Source organism: Narcine bancroftii, chromosome 3 (genome assembly GCF_036971445.1).
Source record: "Narcine bancroftii isolate sNarBan1 chromosome 3, sNarBan1.hap1, whole genome shotgun sequence".
Lineage (NCBI taxonomy): Eukaryota > Metazoa > Chordata > Chondrichthyes > Torpediniformes > Narcinidae > Narcine > Narcine bancroftii.
In genome coordinates, this window is record NC_091471.1 from 354,018,137 (window position 1) to 354,036,785 (window position 18,649).

Consider the following 18,649-nt stretch of genomic DNA (forward strand, 5'->3'; position numbering starts at 1 on the left):
TAAGTGGCCCAGGGTGAATTTAAAAATAAAATGGAATAAGGCCCATTGGAGCATTGTCTCTAACAATAATTGAACTGTATATACCGTGACACTTCTTGGTTTCAACACTTGCTGTTCCTGCCATTTTGAACAACTACTAGACCGACTTACGAAATGTTACTCATCGTTGAAAATGTTTATCTGAGTTAAAAAAAACCAGACATTTACCTCAGTTGATTAAACACAACGGAGCTGAAAAGACGGAAATATCAAAGAAATGCTGAAAATTTCAGACATGGCGGGAAAATGAATACTTTTTAACAGAAGTCAAGGGGAAGTACGTTTGCTTGATTTGCAAGGAATTTGTTAACTTTACTAGCTTATCTACACATTTACACATTACATCATAATTATTAAGTGGACACTTGGGCCATGACCTGTATTCACTGAGAGTTATGGAGGAATGTTGGAGATGGCTTTGTCCCTTTCTTGATCTTTTCTCCTGTTATTTTCTACCTAGCTTTTTGACTGAAAGTTTTATTGTATTCATTTAAAATAAATTTGAGAGCAGCAGCTACAGAAATGTCCACTGTAATATGTGAGCACATCAATAAACTACTGTAACATCTGCAGTTAAACTGATTGGGAGTGCTGTGGAGTTATTTTGAGAGAAAATGAATTTTCGATGACACAATGTTTTTCTGCTCTAAAAACACAGTTTTTCTTGGAGTGTTTCACTTGACTTTGTGAACAAAGATCCACAAAGGATCATTGACTTGGGGAACTTCTTCGAGCCTGCACAATGGATTTTTTTTAGGTGGAGTGCAGTGTGTGCAATACTGGTCGCATCCTTTACACCTGGGGTTTATCTGCCACAGCCTAGCTTGCTGGGATGGTGACAGCCAGGTCCTTGGGTCATTGGTGTTACTTCAGAGTGTCCTTCTCCTATATGGATGGCCTGATGAACCTAATAAGTTTGATCTTCCCGGGTTTGAAATCAGAGTTTTCCTTCTCTTGGGTTGGCTGCCAACCAAGTCTAACAAGCCCAGCCGACCCATCCAGTTGTACCACCAGACACACAGTTGCACCATGACGTAGCAAGCTCAGTGAAAATGGGGGACACCGCAGAAGCTGCAGTAATATAGGAGAGGCCACTTGCAGGGACCTCCTGCCTTGAAAGCCAAATGGCAGCCATGTGGTAATCACAACACCAAGAAAGGAGAGGCAACATTTTACTCGTGCATTTTCACTGGGTGAGTGGGACATCGGGCCCGGAGCTCACCCGCACCCTTCCTGGAGTGTAACTGTTTGAAAATTGCTGGGCTTAATATTGTCTGGCCCGCGACTCCTTGTATTTTTCTGTATGTGGACCACAACCAAAGCAGTTTGGCCATCCCAGACTCAATCTTGCTTAGACTGAGCTGGCCTGCGGACGGACCATTGGGCCCAATTTGTGAGCCGGAGGGCTGTGGGCCAGTGGCTGCATGTTGGGGATGTGCAGTCTATCGAAGTACGCAGGAGGCTTCACTAGAAACTTTCTCAGCAAATGCCTGAATGCAGAAATATCTCAATACACTCCCCTGGCTGATGCATTGTGGAAATTTCTAATAAAGAGACAGGAAAGACATTCATTTTGCTTTCATTCACGATGGTGGCAGGGTAAATATTTAATTAAACATAAAGGTTACAGAGACCAAGCAGAGAGTTAAAAATAGATGAATAGTTCTTGGAGTCGCTTCTCACTTTCAATAGTCTTGGTGACTTTTCCCAGTATCCTTGCCTATTCTTTCACCAAAGAACCACAGAGCACGACAGCGCAGAAACAGGCCCTTTGGCCCATCAAGTCTTTGCTGAACTATGATTCTGTCTGCTCCCATTGACCTATGTCCAGACAATATCACCCCATACCCCTCCCATCCATGTACCCTCTAAATCTTTCTTAAATGTCAAAATGAGGCCTCATTCACCACTTCAGCAGGCAGCTCGTTCCACACTCCCCCCACTCTCTGTGTGAAGAAGGTCTTCCTTAATGTTCCATTTAATCATTTTCCCTTTCACCCTTAAACCATGTCCTCCAGTTCTTGTCTCACCCAGCCTCAGTGGAAAAAGTCTGTTTGCATTTACTCTATCTATTCCCCTCATATTCTGTATCCCTCCATCAAATCTCCCCCCATTCTCCGATGTTCCAGTGAATAATGTCCGAACCTGTTTCACCTTGCTCTGTAAATTAGTTCCTCATCTCACTTCATTAGATCAGAGCAGGGGGCTGATGAGAGATGGGAGGTCACAACCACTTTTCGCCTCTTCCCTTCCTACAATCCAGTGACACAAAGTCCCTGCAGGTGAGGCAGGGGTTCACCTGCACCCCTTCCAAGCTAACGTTTGCAATGTGGTTACCTCAACGCGGGAGAAACCAAACCCAGATGTAAAAAAACAGAAATGCTGGAGGAACTCAGCAGGTCTCACAGCGTCCATAGGAGGTTAAGATATATATAACCGACGTTTTGGGCCTGAGCCCTTCTTCAAGGTATGAGCAGAAAGCAAGCAGGCATCTAAATTAAAATGCTGGGGGAGAAGGGAAGAAAAGGCTGTCCCCTCTCCTGTAGCTCTGCATTCACAGAGGCACCCCCTCCCCCTATAAATTCTCACCTTTCCTGTCCAGTCTTCTTTTTCACGTCCAATCATCCCATTTTGTCTGTTCTCCTCCTTTTGTTCTTTCTTCCCTTCTTCCCCAGCCTTTTAATTCAGGCACCTGTCTGCTTCCTACTCATTCCTCGAAGAAGGGCTCAGGCCTGAAATATCGATCACATACCTTAACCTCCTATGGACACCAGTATCTCTGTGTTTACTAAACCCTGATTGGGTGATTGCTTTGGTGGGCCTTTCCCTCTGCTCAGTCCATAGTTGGGGGGGGGGGGGGGCGGTGGGATGGGGAACAATCAGATATCTGGTGTCTGTAAGACTTTAATTCTCCATCCCATTCCCATGCTGATCTCATCCTCTCATAGATATTGCCTGTGTCATCTCCGGTCCCACTTTTCTGCCACTTCAAATGAATCCTTTCCTTGTTCTGATGCTCCATCACCTGAAACGTTGACGCTGTGTCTCTCCCCACAGATGCTGTCTGTCCTGCTAATTTTTTTCTAACATTTTCTGCTCTTATTACAGATTTGCAGGTTTTTATTTACTTTGATGGTGATGTGCACAGTGAAAAGCCTTGTTTTATATGTCATCCAGGCAAATCAACCCATATTTAAGAAAATGTGTCCTTGAATCTGGACGTCAGTGTTTTTAAAACTCAGGCACCTTCTACAGGCCCCACACGAGCTGTGGATGACTTGTGGTTTGGACCCAACCGAGCTACGGGCTCATGGGAACCAGTCATCGGAGCAGGGATTACAGTGAGCACTGAGGGCACGAAAGAGTCCCAAAGGGCCTTGGGCACTGATGTCTTCCTGATGGTGTCAGAGGTTTGGATTGGGAGCTCGGGTTGCCGATGAATCGAATGGGGGTCTGTGCAGGAGCGCTTGAAGCAAATCCACAGTGACTCTGAGGGGACTCTCTTTTGCTTCCCTTTATCTTGTACCGTAATGGGCACCAGGCAACATGAATGGTGACTCTTTTCCTTATGGCAGGCAGGAGGCAATTTTGTGGTGATGTTATATGTTCTGTACAATTACATGACAATAAAACAATCTTGAATCTTGATGAGAGGAGGAGAAGGGAGTGTGACTGGGGTGTGATGGGTCCTTAATAGGTTAGCAGTTTTTCATTTCCTGTACAATTGTAGCAAGATATTTTTGCTTTGCTCAAAGCCTCTCGCAGTGGAGGCCATTGTCTGCTGTCAGCAGCGATGTACAAGGACACCATTTGTACATCCCTGTTTTCCAATCTATCACCATTTCAATAATACCATCTTTGTGCTTTTTAAAAAAAAACCAGGCAAAGCGTCACTCTTATTCATTTATCCTATGCACTGTGTCTAAATTGAACCCTCTCTGTATTCTTTCTAGAACTGGGAAACAGAGCCTTAAGGTTTGGAGGATTTAAGAATTTAAGAATTTTATGGATTTAATTTTAAATTTAAATTTAGACATACAGCACGGTAACAAGCCCTTTTGGCCCACGAGCCCGTGCTGTCCAAATATCCTAATTAACTCTCAACCCCAGTAAGTTTTGAAGGGTGAGAGGAAACTGGAGCAAACAGAGGAAACCCACGCAGACAGGGGGAGAATGTACAAACTCCTTTCAGACAGCACTGGACTCGAAGCTGGGTTGCTGGAGCTGCAATGGTGTTAAGCTAACCGCTACACTAACCGTGCTGTCTACCCAATAAGGAGTGAAAAGGAATTCAATCCACTGGGATTTGATCCAAAGGAAGTGAATGGGAAGGTGGGATTTTCCCAACAGGAATGAAGGGAAGGGAGATTGGCTGAAATTGGTTCATTACAATGGATGCACAGGATTCTGCCAAATGAGAATTAGGGGGAAGGACCAGGATGGAATAGACAGAGCTGTTGTTGTCTATTTGACTGTGAGTTTCCATCAGAGATAAAGCTGTAATTTCAATAATTCCTGTCAAACCAAATTCGTGAGAGAATAAATCTGTTTGCTGATCCATGGGGAGCCTAGATTGCTATCATTTTCTCCAAAGGAGATTAGTTTGAATTCAGGTCAGGACCCACTTAATGACTGGGTTTGCTTTGCTGAGTTTCCACCACAGGATATCTGAAGGTGTTTTTGGTATGAGTGGACTTCTCTGCGTAGGTCAGCCACTGGTGCACTGAAGCCTGTCTGTGCACAGGAAGATCTCACAAGCTTCCTTTTGATAGAAATGTCCTTCAGGCTGCTGGAGATGAATCGTTTCCCCCCCCCCCCCTTCCTTCTTTTAGAAGGGGTGGGAGTCATGTCCCAGCTGAGGGGAGGTGAGCCACACTGATCTTGTTCTCTCAGCAGCAGGAGGACGAGAACATAGAACACGACAGCACAGTACAGGCCCTTCGGCCCTCGATGTTGTGCTGACCCATTTATTCCTAACAAAAAACACTAAACTTTTCCTACCTCGTAACCCTCTATTTTTCTTTCATCCATGTGCCTGTCTAATAGTTCCTGAAAAGATCCCATTGCCCCTGCCTCCATCACTATTGCCAGAAGCCCAATTCATGCACCCACCACTCTTGGTGTGAAAATGTTCCTCTTACATCCCCCCCATCCTTGTACCTACTCCCCAATCACCTTAAAATTCTGCCCCCTCACATTAATCATTTCAGCCCTGGGAAAAGCCCTCTGGCCATCCACACGATCAACGCCTCTCAATGACTTGTACGCCTCTGTTTAAAAGGCCCCCCAACTCTTCCTCCGCTACGTCAATAAATAATACGTCCCTTATCATGTTTCCTCCTAATTTTTCAGCCTCCACCAAGGCATTCCAGGCTCCAACTCTCGGTGTAAAAAAAACATACCCCTGACATCTCCCCGAAACCTTCCTCCCTCCTCTGCACAGATGAGCTCTGGTGTTTGCTACTTCCGCCCTGAGAAAAAGGCGCTGGCTGTTCATCTTATCTGAGCCTCCCCGAATCTTGTGGACCTCATGTGCAGAGTGTTCACAATTATGAGGTCCATAGATGGAATGGAAAGTGAGGCGTTGTTCCTGATGGCTAAGCTATTTAAGGAGGTGGGTGAAGGGGAGGAGAAAGAGGGTTTGAGGGGGTCAGAGGATGAAATTTTAAGTTGCTTGGGAGTAAGTACGGGAGGATGCAAGAGGTAAGTTTTCTCAGAGAGGTGGGTGCATGGGAGGCGCTAACAGCAACGGGGCTGGAGGTACAGACAACGAGATCTTTTAATAGTTTATTAGATAGGTACATGGAACTGAGAAAAACGGAGGGCTATGCGATAAGGAAATTCTAGGCAGCTGTTAGAGTAGGTCATTACTTCGGTACAAAACTGTGGGCCTGTACAGTGCTGTAGATGTTCCACGTTATTGTTATCTGCAGGATTGTGCTGTGTTCCCTACGCTATGCTGGAGACTGCTCCACAGAATGTCCCGCATTGGCCGTGAGATGATGGGACAAATGGAGTTGATGCTGGGCCGTGTGTCAGTCTGTCTGGAGGCAGTGAATGGGTGACAGACTCAGAAACTGCACTGGGCTTGATGGAAGATTATGGAGGCTGAGTTGACACATCTCCATTACCATAGCACCAGCTAATTGCACACGTTGAATGTCCCTATCTGTCTGTGACACCCAGGCAATTTATTGGCTGTGTGCACAGAATTGCATCTCTCATTTTAACAGGTTGGCTAACAAAAGATGCAAGGCTTGGCTTCTCACACAACTCGCACTCTGATTCATCTCTCACAACTGATCGGATGGTTATAACCACCTTACATTACCTGCTGAAGTTCTCATTGCCGAGACAAAGGCCAGAGTGATATTCAGGTGGTGACTGAAGTGCACACACACACACAAACATACACACACACATACATGCACAAACACACATAGATGCATACACACACATAAACACACACATGTTCACATGCAGATACATACTCACACAGACACACACACATACATGTATGCACACATGCTCACACACATCACTCACACACATACAGATGTACACACACATCTAATGGACATTCTCCCCCATCACCCACTCTCCTTACAGACTCTCTTCTCCATCACTCACTTTCCACACAGACATTGTCTCCCATCACTGACTCTATGGATACAGTTTACAAATACACCACAGACTGTATAGATCATATACACTTCACAAATTATATAGAAATCATATATACCCAATACACCATACTGGCCATGTACTCTTCCCATAATCAAAAAATATACTATGTAAACAGACCACATTGTATGAACCTCATAAACCACACAAGGTGTTGTGGCATAAAACAGTGGCTAGACTATCGAAAGCACTTGTTTAAACCATCCTACACTGTACAGTGTGAATGAAATGTGTACAGTAAATACATTGTGGCACTGTGTGTACTATTTATTCCACGCAGAGCATGTGCACCATGTATATGAGATCTGCCATGAATATATCTACACAGGACATACTTCTCACCAAAACAATTGGTATGCTGGAGTCAGCACCTTGAGGCACCCCTCAGTTCTCCCCCTCCCTCAGTACTGGCCCTCCCACAGTGACCCCTCAGCACTGTCCCTCTCTCAGTACTGCCCCTCCCACAGTGACCCCCCTCAGTACTGTCCCTCCCAGTCACCCCCCTCAGTTCTGCCCCTCACACAGTGCCCCCAGTACTGCCACAGTGACTCCTCCCCTCAATACTGCCCCTCCCACAGATCCCTCAGTTCTGCCCCTCCCACAATAATCCCCTCAGTATTTCCCCTCACAGTGATCCCCCTCAGTACTGCCCGTATCACAATGACCCTCCCCTCAGTAATGTCTCTCCCAGTTACCCCCTCAGAACTGCCCCTCCCACAGTGACCTCTCCCTCTCAATATTCCCCTCCCACAGTGACCCTCCCCTCAGTACTGTCCCTCCCACAGTTCCACTCAGTACTGTCCCTCCCAGTTACCCCCTCAGTACTGTCCCTCCCACAGTGACCTCTCCCCTCGATATTTCCCCTCCCAGTGACCCCCCCTCAGTACTTCTCCTCCCCCCTCAGTGACCCTCCCCTCAGTATTGACCCTCCCACAGTGACCCTCCCCTCAGTACTGCCCCTCCCACAGTGATCCCCCTCAGTACAGTCATGTAACCATGTTGCACTGTTGGTGTGTGAACAGATCAATATGGTGAAAATGCTTTGACTTTCATAATAATTTCTCTTCAGAGCTCTGCTTTCTATCCATTTTTCCCTGGGGTCTGCCTCTGGACGCTGTCTGAAACAATCTCATTTACGGATCCCCACCCACCAAGATGTGCAGGTTGGTGGGTCAATTGCTGCTGTCATCTGCCTCCAGTGTGTGAGTGGATTCTGGGGGCTGAGTTGATGGGAATGTGGGGGTGGGGGAGGATGGTTATGGGAATAATTAGTGTGCCGGCACAGACTCGATAGGCCAAATGGCCTCCTTTAAAAAATATATTTATTTTAATTTACATTTTTAAATTTTACACATATAGCACATAACAGGCTATTTCGGCTCACAAGCCAGTGCTGTCCACTTACACCCAATTAACCTATAACCCCCGTTACATTTCGAACGGTGGGAGGAAACCGGAGCCCCTGGGGAAAACCCACCCTCAAGGGGAAGAAAGTACAAACTCCTTACAGATGGTGTGGGATTTGAACCCAGTCACTGGTGCTGTGACAGCGTTGTGCTAAGCTAACCGAGCCGTCTGAAAAATACCTGGAAAGGGGCTGATGGCTCCTTGATTTGTAGGGACCTTTGTCTAGTGAATGATCGAGAAGAAGGAATTGTGTGGAGTGAGGTTTGATTTATATCTTTCAATGATCGTTTTCCCCCTCCACCCTCTGTCACAATAGATCAGTTGTGAGTAAAGAGCTCTAGCCCAGCCATTCTTAACCATTTGTTTTGGCTGTGGCTTCCTTTAGGACTCTGCTCAAAGTTTATGGGCCCCCTCCTCTGTGATTTGCCAGGTTGGTTTCTCGGGCCCTCCTGGAATGAGCTTCCAGAGGAGGCAGGAACAGAGAGAAGTCTGGTCAGGTATGAGCAGGGTATCACGGGAGAGGGAATTAATGCAGACAGGTGGGGTTAGTGCAGACAGGCACGATGGTCAGTCAAGACACGATGGCCTGTATCGATGCTGCACAGCAAGATGACTTTATGATCCCTGGTTCTCCTGTAAGAGGCAACAAACCTCTCCAAACCCAACCTGGAAGGACAAGAACAACCAGTGTTACAGGAGCCGAGGCTCTGTTTGGGTGAGGTGCCGATGGCTGGGGCAGCTCCTCGGAACGCTGGCCAGAGTGGAGCTGATGCAGACCATTTGCTTTGGGTGGGGGGGGGGTGGTGGGGGTGGGTGGTGTGGGGCGGGAGCAGGGAACTGGTGAGCTGGGATGTATAAGGATACCACCCACGTCCTGCTGGATGTGTGGCAGGCAGACTCTGTCCATGGTGGTCTGGCCAGCTGGGGAGAGATCCACTGGCAAGGCTGACAGAAGGTGGTACAATGCACAAGAAGCTTCATCAATTATTTAGCTTATAAATAATAAATAAGAATGATAAAGCCTTCTTGTGTTCAACACTTCAATCTGTGTTACAGCTGTACATGATGCCTGCCCTTGAAATCATGGGTCAGGCCAGAGACAGTGAAGAACAGTCACAGATTTAAGAGGCCCTTCTGCCCAACTTCTCAATGCCAGCCAAGAGGGCTACCTTATGCCTGCATTTTGCCCAAGTTCTTCAAAACCTTCACTATCCAGCTGCCTTTGGAGTTAAACAGGAATGTCTGCAGATGCTAGGGTTGAGTGGAGTACACCAATGTGCTGGAGAAACTCAGCAGGTCATGCAGCATCCATAGGAACTTGTACCTGATGAAGGGCCCAGGCCTGAAACACTGGTAACCCTTTACTTCCTGTGGATGCTGTGGCAACAAATTCCATAGATTTGCCACCTTCTGGCATATGCATCTCTGTTCTAAGCAGATGCCCTTCAATCTTGTCCTGGACATTAGTTCTCAACCTTTCTTTTTCCACTTACATACCCTCTTAATCTTATGCCATAGGTGCTCTGTGGTTAGTAAAGGATTACTTAAGGGGTTGTGAGTGGAAAGAAAGATGTTAAGAACCATTGTCCTAGACTCTCCCACCACAGGAAACAACCTTTCTACATCTACTCTGTCCATGCCTTTCAACATTCAAACGTTTCAATGAGATACCCCCATTATTCTCTTAAATTCCAACGAATATAAGCCAAGATCTGTCAAAACGCTCCTCATCTGATAACCTCTTCACTCCCGGAATCATCTTAGTGAACCTCCTCCAAACCCTCTCCAATGTCAGCACATCTTTTCCTAAACGAGGAGCCCAAAAACTGCTCACATTTGATATCCATGTCCCTGCCCTATGTTTTTACAACACTGTAATTACCCCTGCCTCGACCACTCCCCCGGCAGCTTGTTCCACACATCCTGTGTGGAAAAAAAAAGTCTCCTTTAAATTTTCCCTCCTCACCTTAAACCTGTGCCCTCTAATTTTAGACTCCCTGACCCTGGGAAACAGGCTGTGACCCATCTACCTTATCCACACCCCTCATGATTTTATACGCCTCGAAAAGGTTCCCCCCCCCCTCAGCTTCCTACTCTCCAGGGAGAAAAGCTCCAGCCTATCCAGTCATTCCTTATCACTAAAGCCTGCCAGGCCTGGGAATGTTCTTGTGACACTCCTCTGTATCCTTACCAGTGTATTATTTCATAATCTGTCAAAAAATCAACAAATAACAAGCGGTAAATGATGGCCTGTGAGTGAAAAATCAGTAAGAAAAAATGACCGGAAATTCAATTGAATTTCAAGACTCAAAAGGCAATGTGCTCTCAGTCTGAGAACAGTGGAGCCATTGCTCAACAACATTATTATTTTTACTTGGTTTGTAATGTACTTACTCCCATGCCTCCCTCTCCTACCTGTCAGGCTGTGAAGAGGGAAGAGGCAGACCCTGGTACCAGGTGCCAGGAAGTGCACAGAAATGATGGAGGAACTCAGCAAGTCCACAGGAGGCAAAGATATATAACCGATGTTTCGGGCCTGAGCTCAAACACCATGGGATGCCAACCCTGAGGAGGTTCTCCTCTCTTTGAAGGGAGTTGTGTGAAAACCTCTCTCATTCCTCTCAGTCTGCACTCAAGGACTATGACCAGGCACTTGCTCAGACTTGCTTCCACAGCCACGTCCCTCTCTCTCCTTTTTCCTGTCTCTTTTCCCCCCCAGCTCTATTCATCCCCCTCCCCTCCTCCGATCAATTCTCACCTTTCCTCTCCTGTCCTCCTATCCATGTTCAATCATAACTTTTTGTCTCCCCCTGTCCTTTCTTCTCTTCTCCCCAGTCTTTTAATTCAGGCGCCTGCCTGCTTTTTCCTCATCCCTTGAAGAAGGGCTCATGCCCAAAGTGTCAGTAATATATCTTTATCTCTTATTGTCGCTGTGACACCAGCTGAGTTCCTCCAGAATTTCTGTGATTTTACTACAATCTCAGTGTCTGCAGATTTCCATGTTTCACATCAAACACCATGGGTGCAAGGTTGGGGCTGGAGTTCCTCCAGCAAGAGACTCAGCTCCTGAAACCCTTGGTCTTCTCCTCAGCTATCTCCAAGCCCCAAGCTGGGGAGAGTGCTTTCCAGCAAGTCTCATGATGCTTAACACTGTCCAGAACTGAGCAGCCCATTCACCTTCCCTTCCCCCCACCCCTCACCAAACATAGATCCCTCCAGGTAACTGGCTCGGTTAGCATTGGCGTCCAGCTGAAAGGCCAGATTCTGTACCTGAAGGGGCTGCTCCTCAAGTTCTGGCTGCACGCTCCTGATTTATGGTTACCTGGCATTTGGGGGGGTGTGGGGAGTGGCGTCCTTGTGAGTTGCTGCTGGGCCTAGTCAAACTGCCCATTTATGGGTCGAGGCAATGGGCAGTTGAGGATTCAGGGCAAGGCAACTGCCTGCCCCTCTTTCAAGGCCCATGTATCATTAGAGAGTTGGAGCTCACGGTGTCCGAAGGGTCGGTGTCTGGGTTCTGGGAATGGTGGGCCTCCCAGGGGATCAAGCGCTTTGTAGATAGTAACAAAGGGATTTTAAATTGAAAATGTAAATTGTACATACAGAGGGACGGTACTGATTTACTGCTTATTGAAAATTGTTTTTCTCTTTTAATGTATTTAGTTTATAGTTGTGCGTAGAGTTGTGTGTTTTGTTTAAAAAAGGGCCAGTTTCTGTGCTGACAATCTCAAATTCCTCTCTTAATTCTCTCACTCTTCATCTCTGAACGTCTGTTGGAACCTTCCTTTATCCAATCAATGTTTTCCTGCATGCCCATCATCCAAGGAGCCCAGGATTTGGGATCTTTCTTTCTATCTCCCAGTAAGGTCAGTGCAGGTACGATCTGCCTGTCAAGGTAACCCCGAGGACCAGTCCCTGCCTTGCAGAGCTCCCAATGTTCAGCCCAGAAAATTGCATTGGAAATGTGGACCCAGACACTGGCAGGGTACATGTCAACTGCATCCTTACACAAATAGATTTTCATTAATCAAACAGAAATATCACTTTGGAGCTGATTGTTCTGTTATGACAGAAAGCCCCAATGTCACGTGCTGAGTGCTAAACAGTGTGTCTAAAAAATGCCAAGATAAGACAGATTTGATTATGACTACAGAGCACTTTACAGTGAGACATGTTTATCGCTGTAAAGCGGCATTGGAAAAATGTATCTGAAGAAATGAATTATTGGCCAGCTGTCTTCATACAGTTCCTCCTTGTTGGCACAATCTTCTAGCTGCAGGGTAATTAATGTACCTCTGTCCTAGAAAAGATGTTTTTGGGAACGTGTGAACAAAAGTTAAAGAACTATGCGATCGTGGAGAGCAGGAACTGGACAACTCAGCTGCACTGACATTGAACCGAGCAGTTTCAAAGCATCTTTGCAACAAATCTCTGCAATGCATCACTGCACTGCTCAGTCTCACCACTTCATTGTACTGCAGAATTGCACCAAATTGTTATGTTACACAGTTGGAATGCATTACTGAACTGCTGTGGTTACACTGCATCATTCCAATGCATCAATGCAGACAGCTGCAATACCGCATCAACGCATTGCACCCACCGCAACACTGCCACCAACTCAAATTTAGAAGGGATCCGAGGGGGAAGTATTTTACATGGGGAGCAGCTCCAATCTGGAACAAGCTGCCAGAAGAGGTGGTGGGATCACAACAGCACAGTGGTTAAGGAACATTTAGCTAGGCAGTTCAATGGGAAAATGTGTAGAAGGGCAAAAAGAACAGCATGAGGAGGTGGGCCCTGTTTCTGTGCTGTCCCAATGCACAAATGTCCCTCTCCTCCTTAACCTTTCCTTGCTTCCACCTGTCTATTACCTCCAACTAGACCAACCATTCTCAAAAGGGGCCGGGACACATTTATGTACCCAAAGGAAATGTTGAGAATGGCTGCTTTCGGCTGTAATTCAGGGGCCTGTAATTTATCAGCATGCTCCCTTCATTTCCCAGCACGTTTCCAGCCAGGTTTGCTTCTCAAAAGATGCTTTCTGAAATCCAAGGTGACCACAGCTCAACAATTAATCACACTATAAACAGCACTGAATGACTGTCCTCATATACACTGCTGAACAGGTGCAAGATTCCATCATCTGCCATACACATATTTACACCCGTGAGTTGTGAATTTGTTGGAATAACAAAGCACGGTGCCAGAAAATGGAGAGAACATTCCCCCATTTGAGAAGGAGAAGCAGAGATGACCCACGGGATGGTGACCATGATGGAGGACCAGCGAGGGGGTTCTGGGGAAGAAGAACACACACAGGTGGTGGGGCTGTAGGTGACTCGAGGCGAGGAATCCACACAGGCTGCAGCGGTCAAAGGACTCACACCAGGCTGCGGACTGCTGGAGACTAGCTCGAGACTGGGTGAAGGGGGTACAGTATTAGAACCGGGATGTGAGAGAGTTCCAAGGGTGCTGAAAGCTTCCTGATCGTGTCAGAGGTTGGATCTGGAGTTCAGGTTGCCGATAGTTTGGACTGAAGTTTGTGTGGCTGCAGAGGCCGTTGGAACATTGAGGTGAATCCACGGACACTCAGTGACGATGTGGGAACTCTCTTCTGCCTCACTTTCTCTGACTGTAAGGGGCACTGGCAATCTCCTTATGTCAGACTAAAGCCAATATTACAATCTTGATTCTTAATGTTAGCATTAAATTTAATCTACAATTAAATTGGTTAATTCCCAGACCTTGCACCTCAATGACGACCCTCTCTTTACGGGTAGGAGGGGAGCTGGAGAGAGGTTCATTGGAATTCAGAGTCTGGGCAGAGGGAATTCAGGTCTTTAGCAACTGAAGTCATTTGTTTTCGGATCGTGAGCCACATTGAGTCGGGGGCGCCATTTGCCTTGATTTGATCAGTCATGTTACCTTCTCAAAAAACTCAAATTATCAGGCAGGATTTCGCCACCAGACTTTCCCTGATTAGCTGTTGCCTTTCCAAATCTACCTCAATCCTATCCCTTCGTGTTTTCTTCAGTAGTTTCCCCACCACTGATGCAAGGCCCACTGGCCTACAGTTCCCCGGCTTTATACCTGCTTAAAAAATGGATCAGCATAAACTCTCCTGTTGGTCTTCCTGCACTTCACCTGTGGCTAACAGAGATGTAGAGTTCTCCATCAGGACCCCAGCTGACTTCTCCCTTGCTTCCTGTAATAACCTAGGTTAGGGGGCAAAACTTTAGAAGTAACATAAGAGGAAGCTTCTTCACTTAGAGAGTGGTGGCTGAGTGGAATGACCTTCTGGAAGAAGTGATTGCAGCAGGGCCAATTTTGTCATTTAAGAGGAGATTGGATTAGTACATGGATGTAGTGTGTTGGAGGGTTATGGGCAGGGAGCAGGTAGGTGGAACTAGTGGGGTTCACTTAAATCGGTGCAGACTAGAAGGGTCGATATGGCCTGTTTCCGTATTGTAATTGTTATATGGTTATTATATAATTCATCTGGTCCTGGGGATTTGTCCATCTTTCAGCATCCCATGAAATCTAATGCCTTCTCCTTCTTCAAACTGTTTGGACAGATAAAGGGATAGACCAATTAAAGGGTGGCGTGGTTAGCAAAACTGTATTACAGCAACAGCGACCCGAGTTTGAATCCGGTGCTGTCTGTAAGGAGTTTGTATATTCTCCCTGAAACCACGTGAGTCTCCTTTGGGAGCTCCGATTTCCTCCCACCCTCCAAAGTTTACAGGGGTTGAAGATTAATTGGGCGGCACAGGCTCATGGGGCGAAAGGGTCTGTTACTGTGCTGTATGTCTAAATTAAAAAAAAAGAATGGGACCAGCCCAAAAGCCCTCCTAGTCGGCCTTTCCCCTGCTGTTTGGTTCCCTGACTGATCTGCTCTAGATTGTCCACCTTCCTGAACTCGCCGCTCTTTACCACGAGGAATGCAGATAAAAACGAGTCATTTCAGATTCAATGCTCTGCTGTTTATGTGGAAACCCTCTTTGACTTCTCCTTGTCCAAGCTACTCAGAAATTAAAAGCCCTCATTTTGTCCACCCCTCTTGCTTGGCCCCATCCCTTCACCTTGATCTGCTCTGTGCTGCCATTCTGAAGGGATATTGAAGAGAATGGAACCAAGTTTGGAAGAGGAATGCACAAGCGGTTAATTTGTGTTGGAGCAGTTTTTCTCCAGGTGGGGCCCCACTGGACAGGTGGGGGGGTTATTTCTCTGCAGATGATCAATAGTTAGCTTGGGGGGGGTGGTGGGGGGCTTTGAATGTGGGAGGTGTGAGCTCACTCTCCCTTTGCAAGGTGTGAAGCAGGACTTTGCCCACCACAAGAGACTCAAACTGAGAGCGCAGGAGGGTGGGACCTACAAGCACCTACCTTCCGTCCTGCCGAGTTAATGTGCAGCGGAGTGAGAAAGGGGTCGAAGATCATATGGGTGGTCTCGACGTTGATGGGAGACTGTCTCTTCCCAACTGAACACAGGTTCCAGGCTGAGTTCACCAAACCCCAGAATGAAGGAACTGTTCAAACAGAAACAAGAGGAACAGCAGTCACAACCCATTCACCCAAGGCCAAACCCTGCACAGCACCAGTCAGTCAGAAGGAGGACACTCGGCCTTTCAGCTATGTGCCAGCTCCCACAACCAGAGCCCAGTTTGTCCCACAGCCCCGTCAAGGTCAGCACTCCAGAACAGCCCAAGGCTCGGAACACAAGAGAAGGCAGGTTGTGTGGATGTCTGGTGCCATCTGGCTACATCTGCTGTCTCAATACTGAAAGCCACAGCTTCAGGTTGCCTGATGTGTATCTCTATCAGTTGACCAGCTGTGATATTAGCTCAATGTTCTTCTGTCTCTCCCTTACTGCCAGGCCTGCCCTCCTCTTCTGCATTTTGCAACTACTCCATTCTTTTGTCCACCTTCTCCCTCTCTCCCTGCTCCCATTCACCCATTGATCAGATACTGTTGGAATAAGTTCAAGAAGTTTGATCGAGGTGATTCAGCATGTCATTGAACACTCTATCGAATTTCCACTGGTGTGAAAAGTGTACTGACTTTGACGACTCGAGTATCCAGGATCGCTGAAGTCTGCAGAAGGTGACCAACCCTGGCCACATCTATCATGGGCATTGACCTCCCTTCCTCCAAGTAGTCGCTGCAAGGCACTGCCTCAGGAAGGCAGCCAACATCATCAAGGACCCTCATCACCCTGGTCAAAAGCTCTTCTCACTGCTACCTTTGGGCAGAATCTCAAATAATAACCTCTAATTATTCACACACTAATGGGATTTGTCTTTTTTAATTATGATTACAGTTTAAGGACAGCCTTGATAAAGGGACATAGCTGTAAGTTAAGGGACTATTCATTTGGAATGTCCATGCTGACCAAGCTCTTGACCCAAACTAGTCCCATTAGCCTAAGTTTGATCCACATTCCTCTAAATCAGTGGTTTTCAAATTGTTTCTTTCCACTCACATCCCACTTTAAGTAATCCCTATGTCATAGGTACTCTGATTAGTAAGGGACCACTGCTCTAGACCCAATTGTTACTGAAATATTTTGCTTGAGAAAAATTGCCATGGGCTCATTCCTTTGGAGGTATGTGCATATAATGAGTCAATTAGGTACAATTAAAACAGTGGTTTTCAAATGTTTTTCTTTCCACTCACATACCACCTTCAGTAATCCCTTACTAATCACAGAGCATCTAAGGCAGGGGTGTCAACCTCAAATTCACGGAGGGCCAAAATTAAAAACTTGGACTAAGTCGAGGGCCGAACTAAATGTTTATTGAAATTTTTCAACAACATCTGCATGTTTTCTCTTCTTTCAACATATGTAATGTTAAACTTTAGGATATAACTTTAGGAGGATAATGTTACAGGTCAGGAGTAGGTAGCTCAAGTTCACCCTTTGCTTGACCTGAGGGAAACCTATTTGGTCCCTGTGGAGATGTAGTCAGCATTCACAGGCTGTGTCCATTTTGGCCTGCATCAGGACTCAGCATTTCCTGCTCACTCCTCAGGCTCTAGGCCTCTATTCACCCTCGACCCACTATCCCTCTACCTGACCAGTCCTTTACCCAACCTCTACTCACCCCTCACTCCACTCGCTCTGCCTCTACCCACCCCATCCTATACACGCCCCTCTACTGCCTCTCCCCTCAACCTGTTCCTCCCTCTACCCGTCTCTCACCCTCTAATCACCCTGCCCCTCCCCTTTTACCTCTTCCCTATCCACCCCTCCTTCTACTCATCCCTCCCCCTAACTGCCCCTCGCACCACCATAACTTCCCCTGCCCATTACTCCTCACCTACACCCTCTGCCCACCCCTGCTTACCCACCCTCTCAGGCCCAGCGCGCTGCCGATCAGCGTTTGCAGACAGCCACCATCTCTCTCTTCACGTGCAGGGCCGAACCAGCCGTCCCTGGGGTCCGCGCGGGTGCAAGCGCTGAAGGCCGTGGCGACCGGGAGAAGTGCGCTTGCGCTGTGGAAGGGCCGTCTGGTGCCAGTCGCGCGGGGCTCATGCTGCCCGGGGGCCGTGCGCAGCCTGCCATGCCCGTTGTGCCAACAGGAAATCACAGGCGCTCGCCCATCCGCCACACCGCTCGACAGGTGGGAGAAGTGACTGGTTGTGCGGGGAGCCTTCCAACTGGCTTGCCGGCTGATGACATCGACAGACTTCTCGTGTTAGAATTTCTCGTGTTACAATGGGGAAGGATGTGCAATGAAGGGGGAGGATGGTGGGGGTGACATTACCAAAAAACAGCATCGGCTCTCGCTGCAGGGCGGGCCACCTCTAATACATTTTTGAAATGATCTTGTGGGCCAAATATAATTATATGGCCCGCGGGCCAGAGTTTGACATGTGTGATCTAAGGCATAGGGAAAGAAAATCTTTGAAAACCAAGTTTCAAAGTAGAATGGAAAACTGGCCAGCATAGGAACAGTCCCTTCGCCCCTCTACGTCTGCTGTGAACATGATGCCTAAATTAAACTAAATCACCTCTCCCTGCATGTGATCTGCATCCCTCTTTTTACTGAATATCCACGAGTCTAACCAGGTCTCCCTTACACACAACCATTGTATGGGGTGAACTACTCCAGATATAGTCTGTGAACACACGTTTGGGATGAACTACTCCAGATATAGTCTGTGAACTCACGTTTGGGGTGAACTAATCAAGATATAGTCTGTGAACACATGTTTGGGGTGAACTACTCCAGATACCATCTGTGAACACAAGTTGGAGTGAAGTACTCCAGATACAGTTTGTGAACACACGCTGGAGGTGAACTACTCCAGATATAGTCTGTGAACACATGTTTGGGGTGAACTACTCCAGATATAGTCTGTGAACACAAGTTGGGGTGAAGTACTCCAGATACAGTTTGTGAACATACGCTGGAGGTGAACTACTCCAGATATAGTCTGTGAACACACGTTTGGGGTGAACTACTCCAGATATAGTCTGTGAACACACGTTTGGGGTGAACTACTCCAGATATAGT

General features: G+C 47.0%; 1 protein-coding gene across 2 annotated transcripts in view; it reads right to left on the reverse strand.

The window, feature by feature from the left end:
- The window catches only part of ca10a (carbonic anhydrase Xa), a 113,694-nt gene that overhangs the window by 24,290 nt on the left and 70,755 nt on the right, over positions 1 to 18,649 (reverse strand). For both annotated transcript variants that reach the window (XM_069929899.1, XM_069929898.1), the window contains one exon: positions 15,516 to 15,658. In XM_069929899.1, coding sequence (XP_069786000.1) covers positions 15,516 to 15,658 — 143 coding nt within the window. The remainder of the gene's footprint in view (positions 1 to 15,515; positions 15,659 to 18,649) is intronic.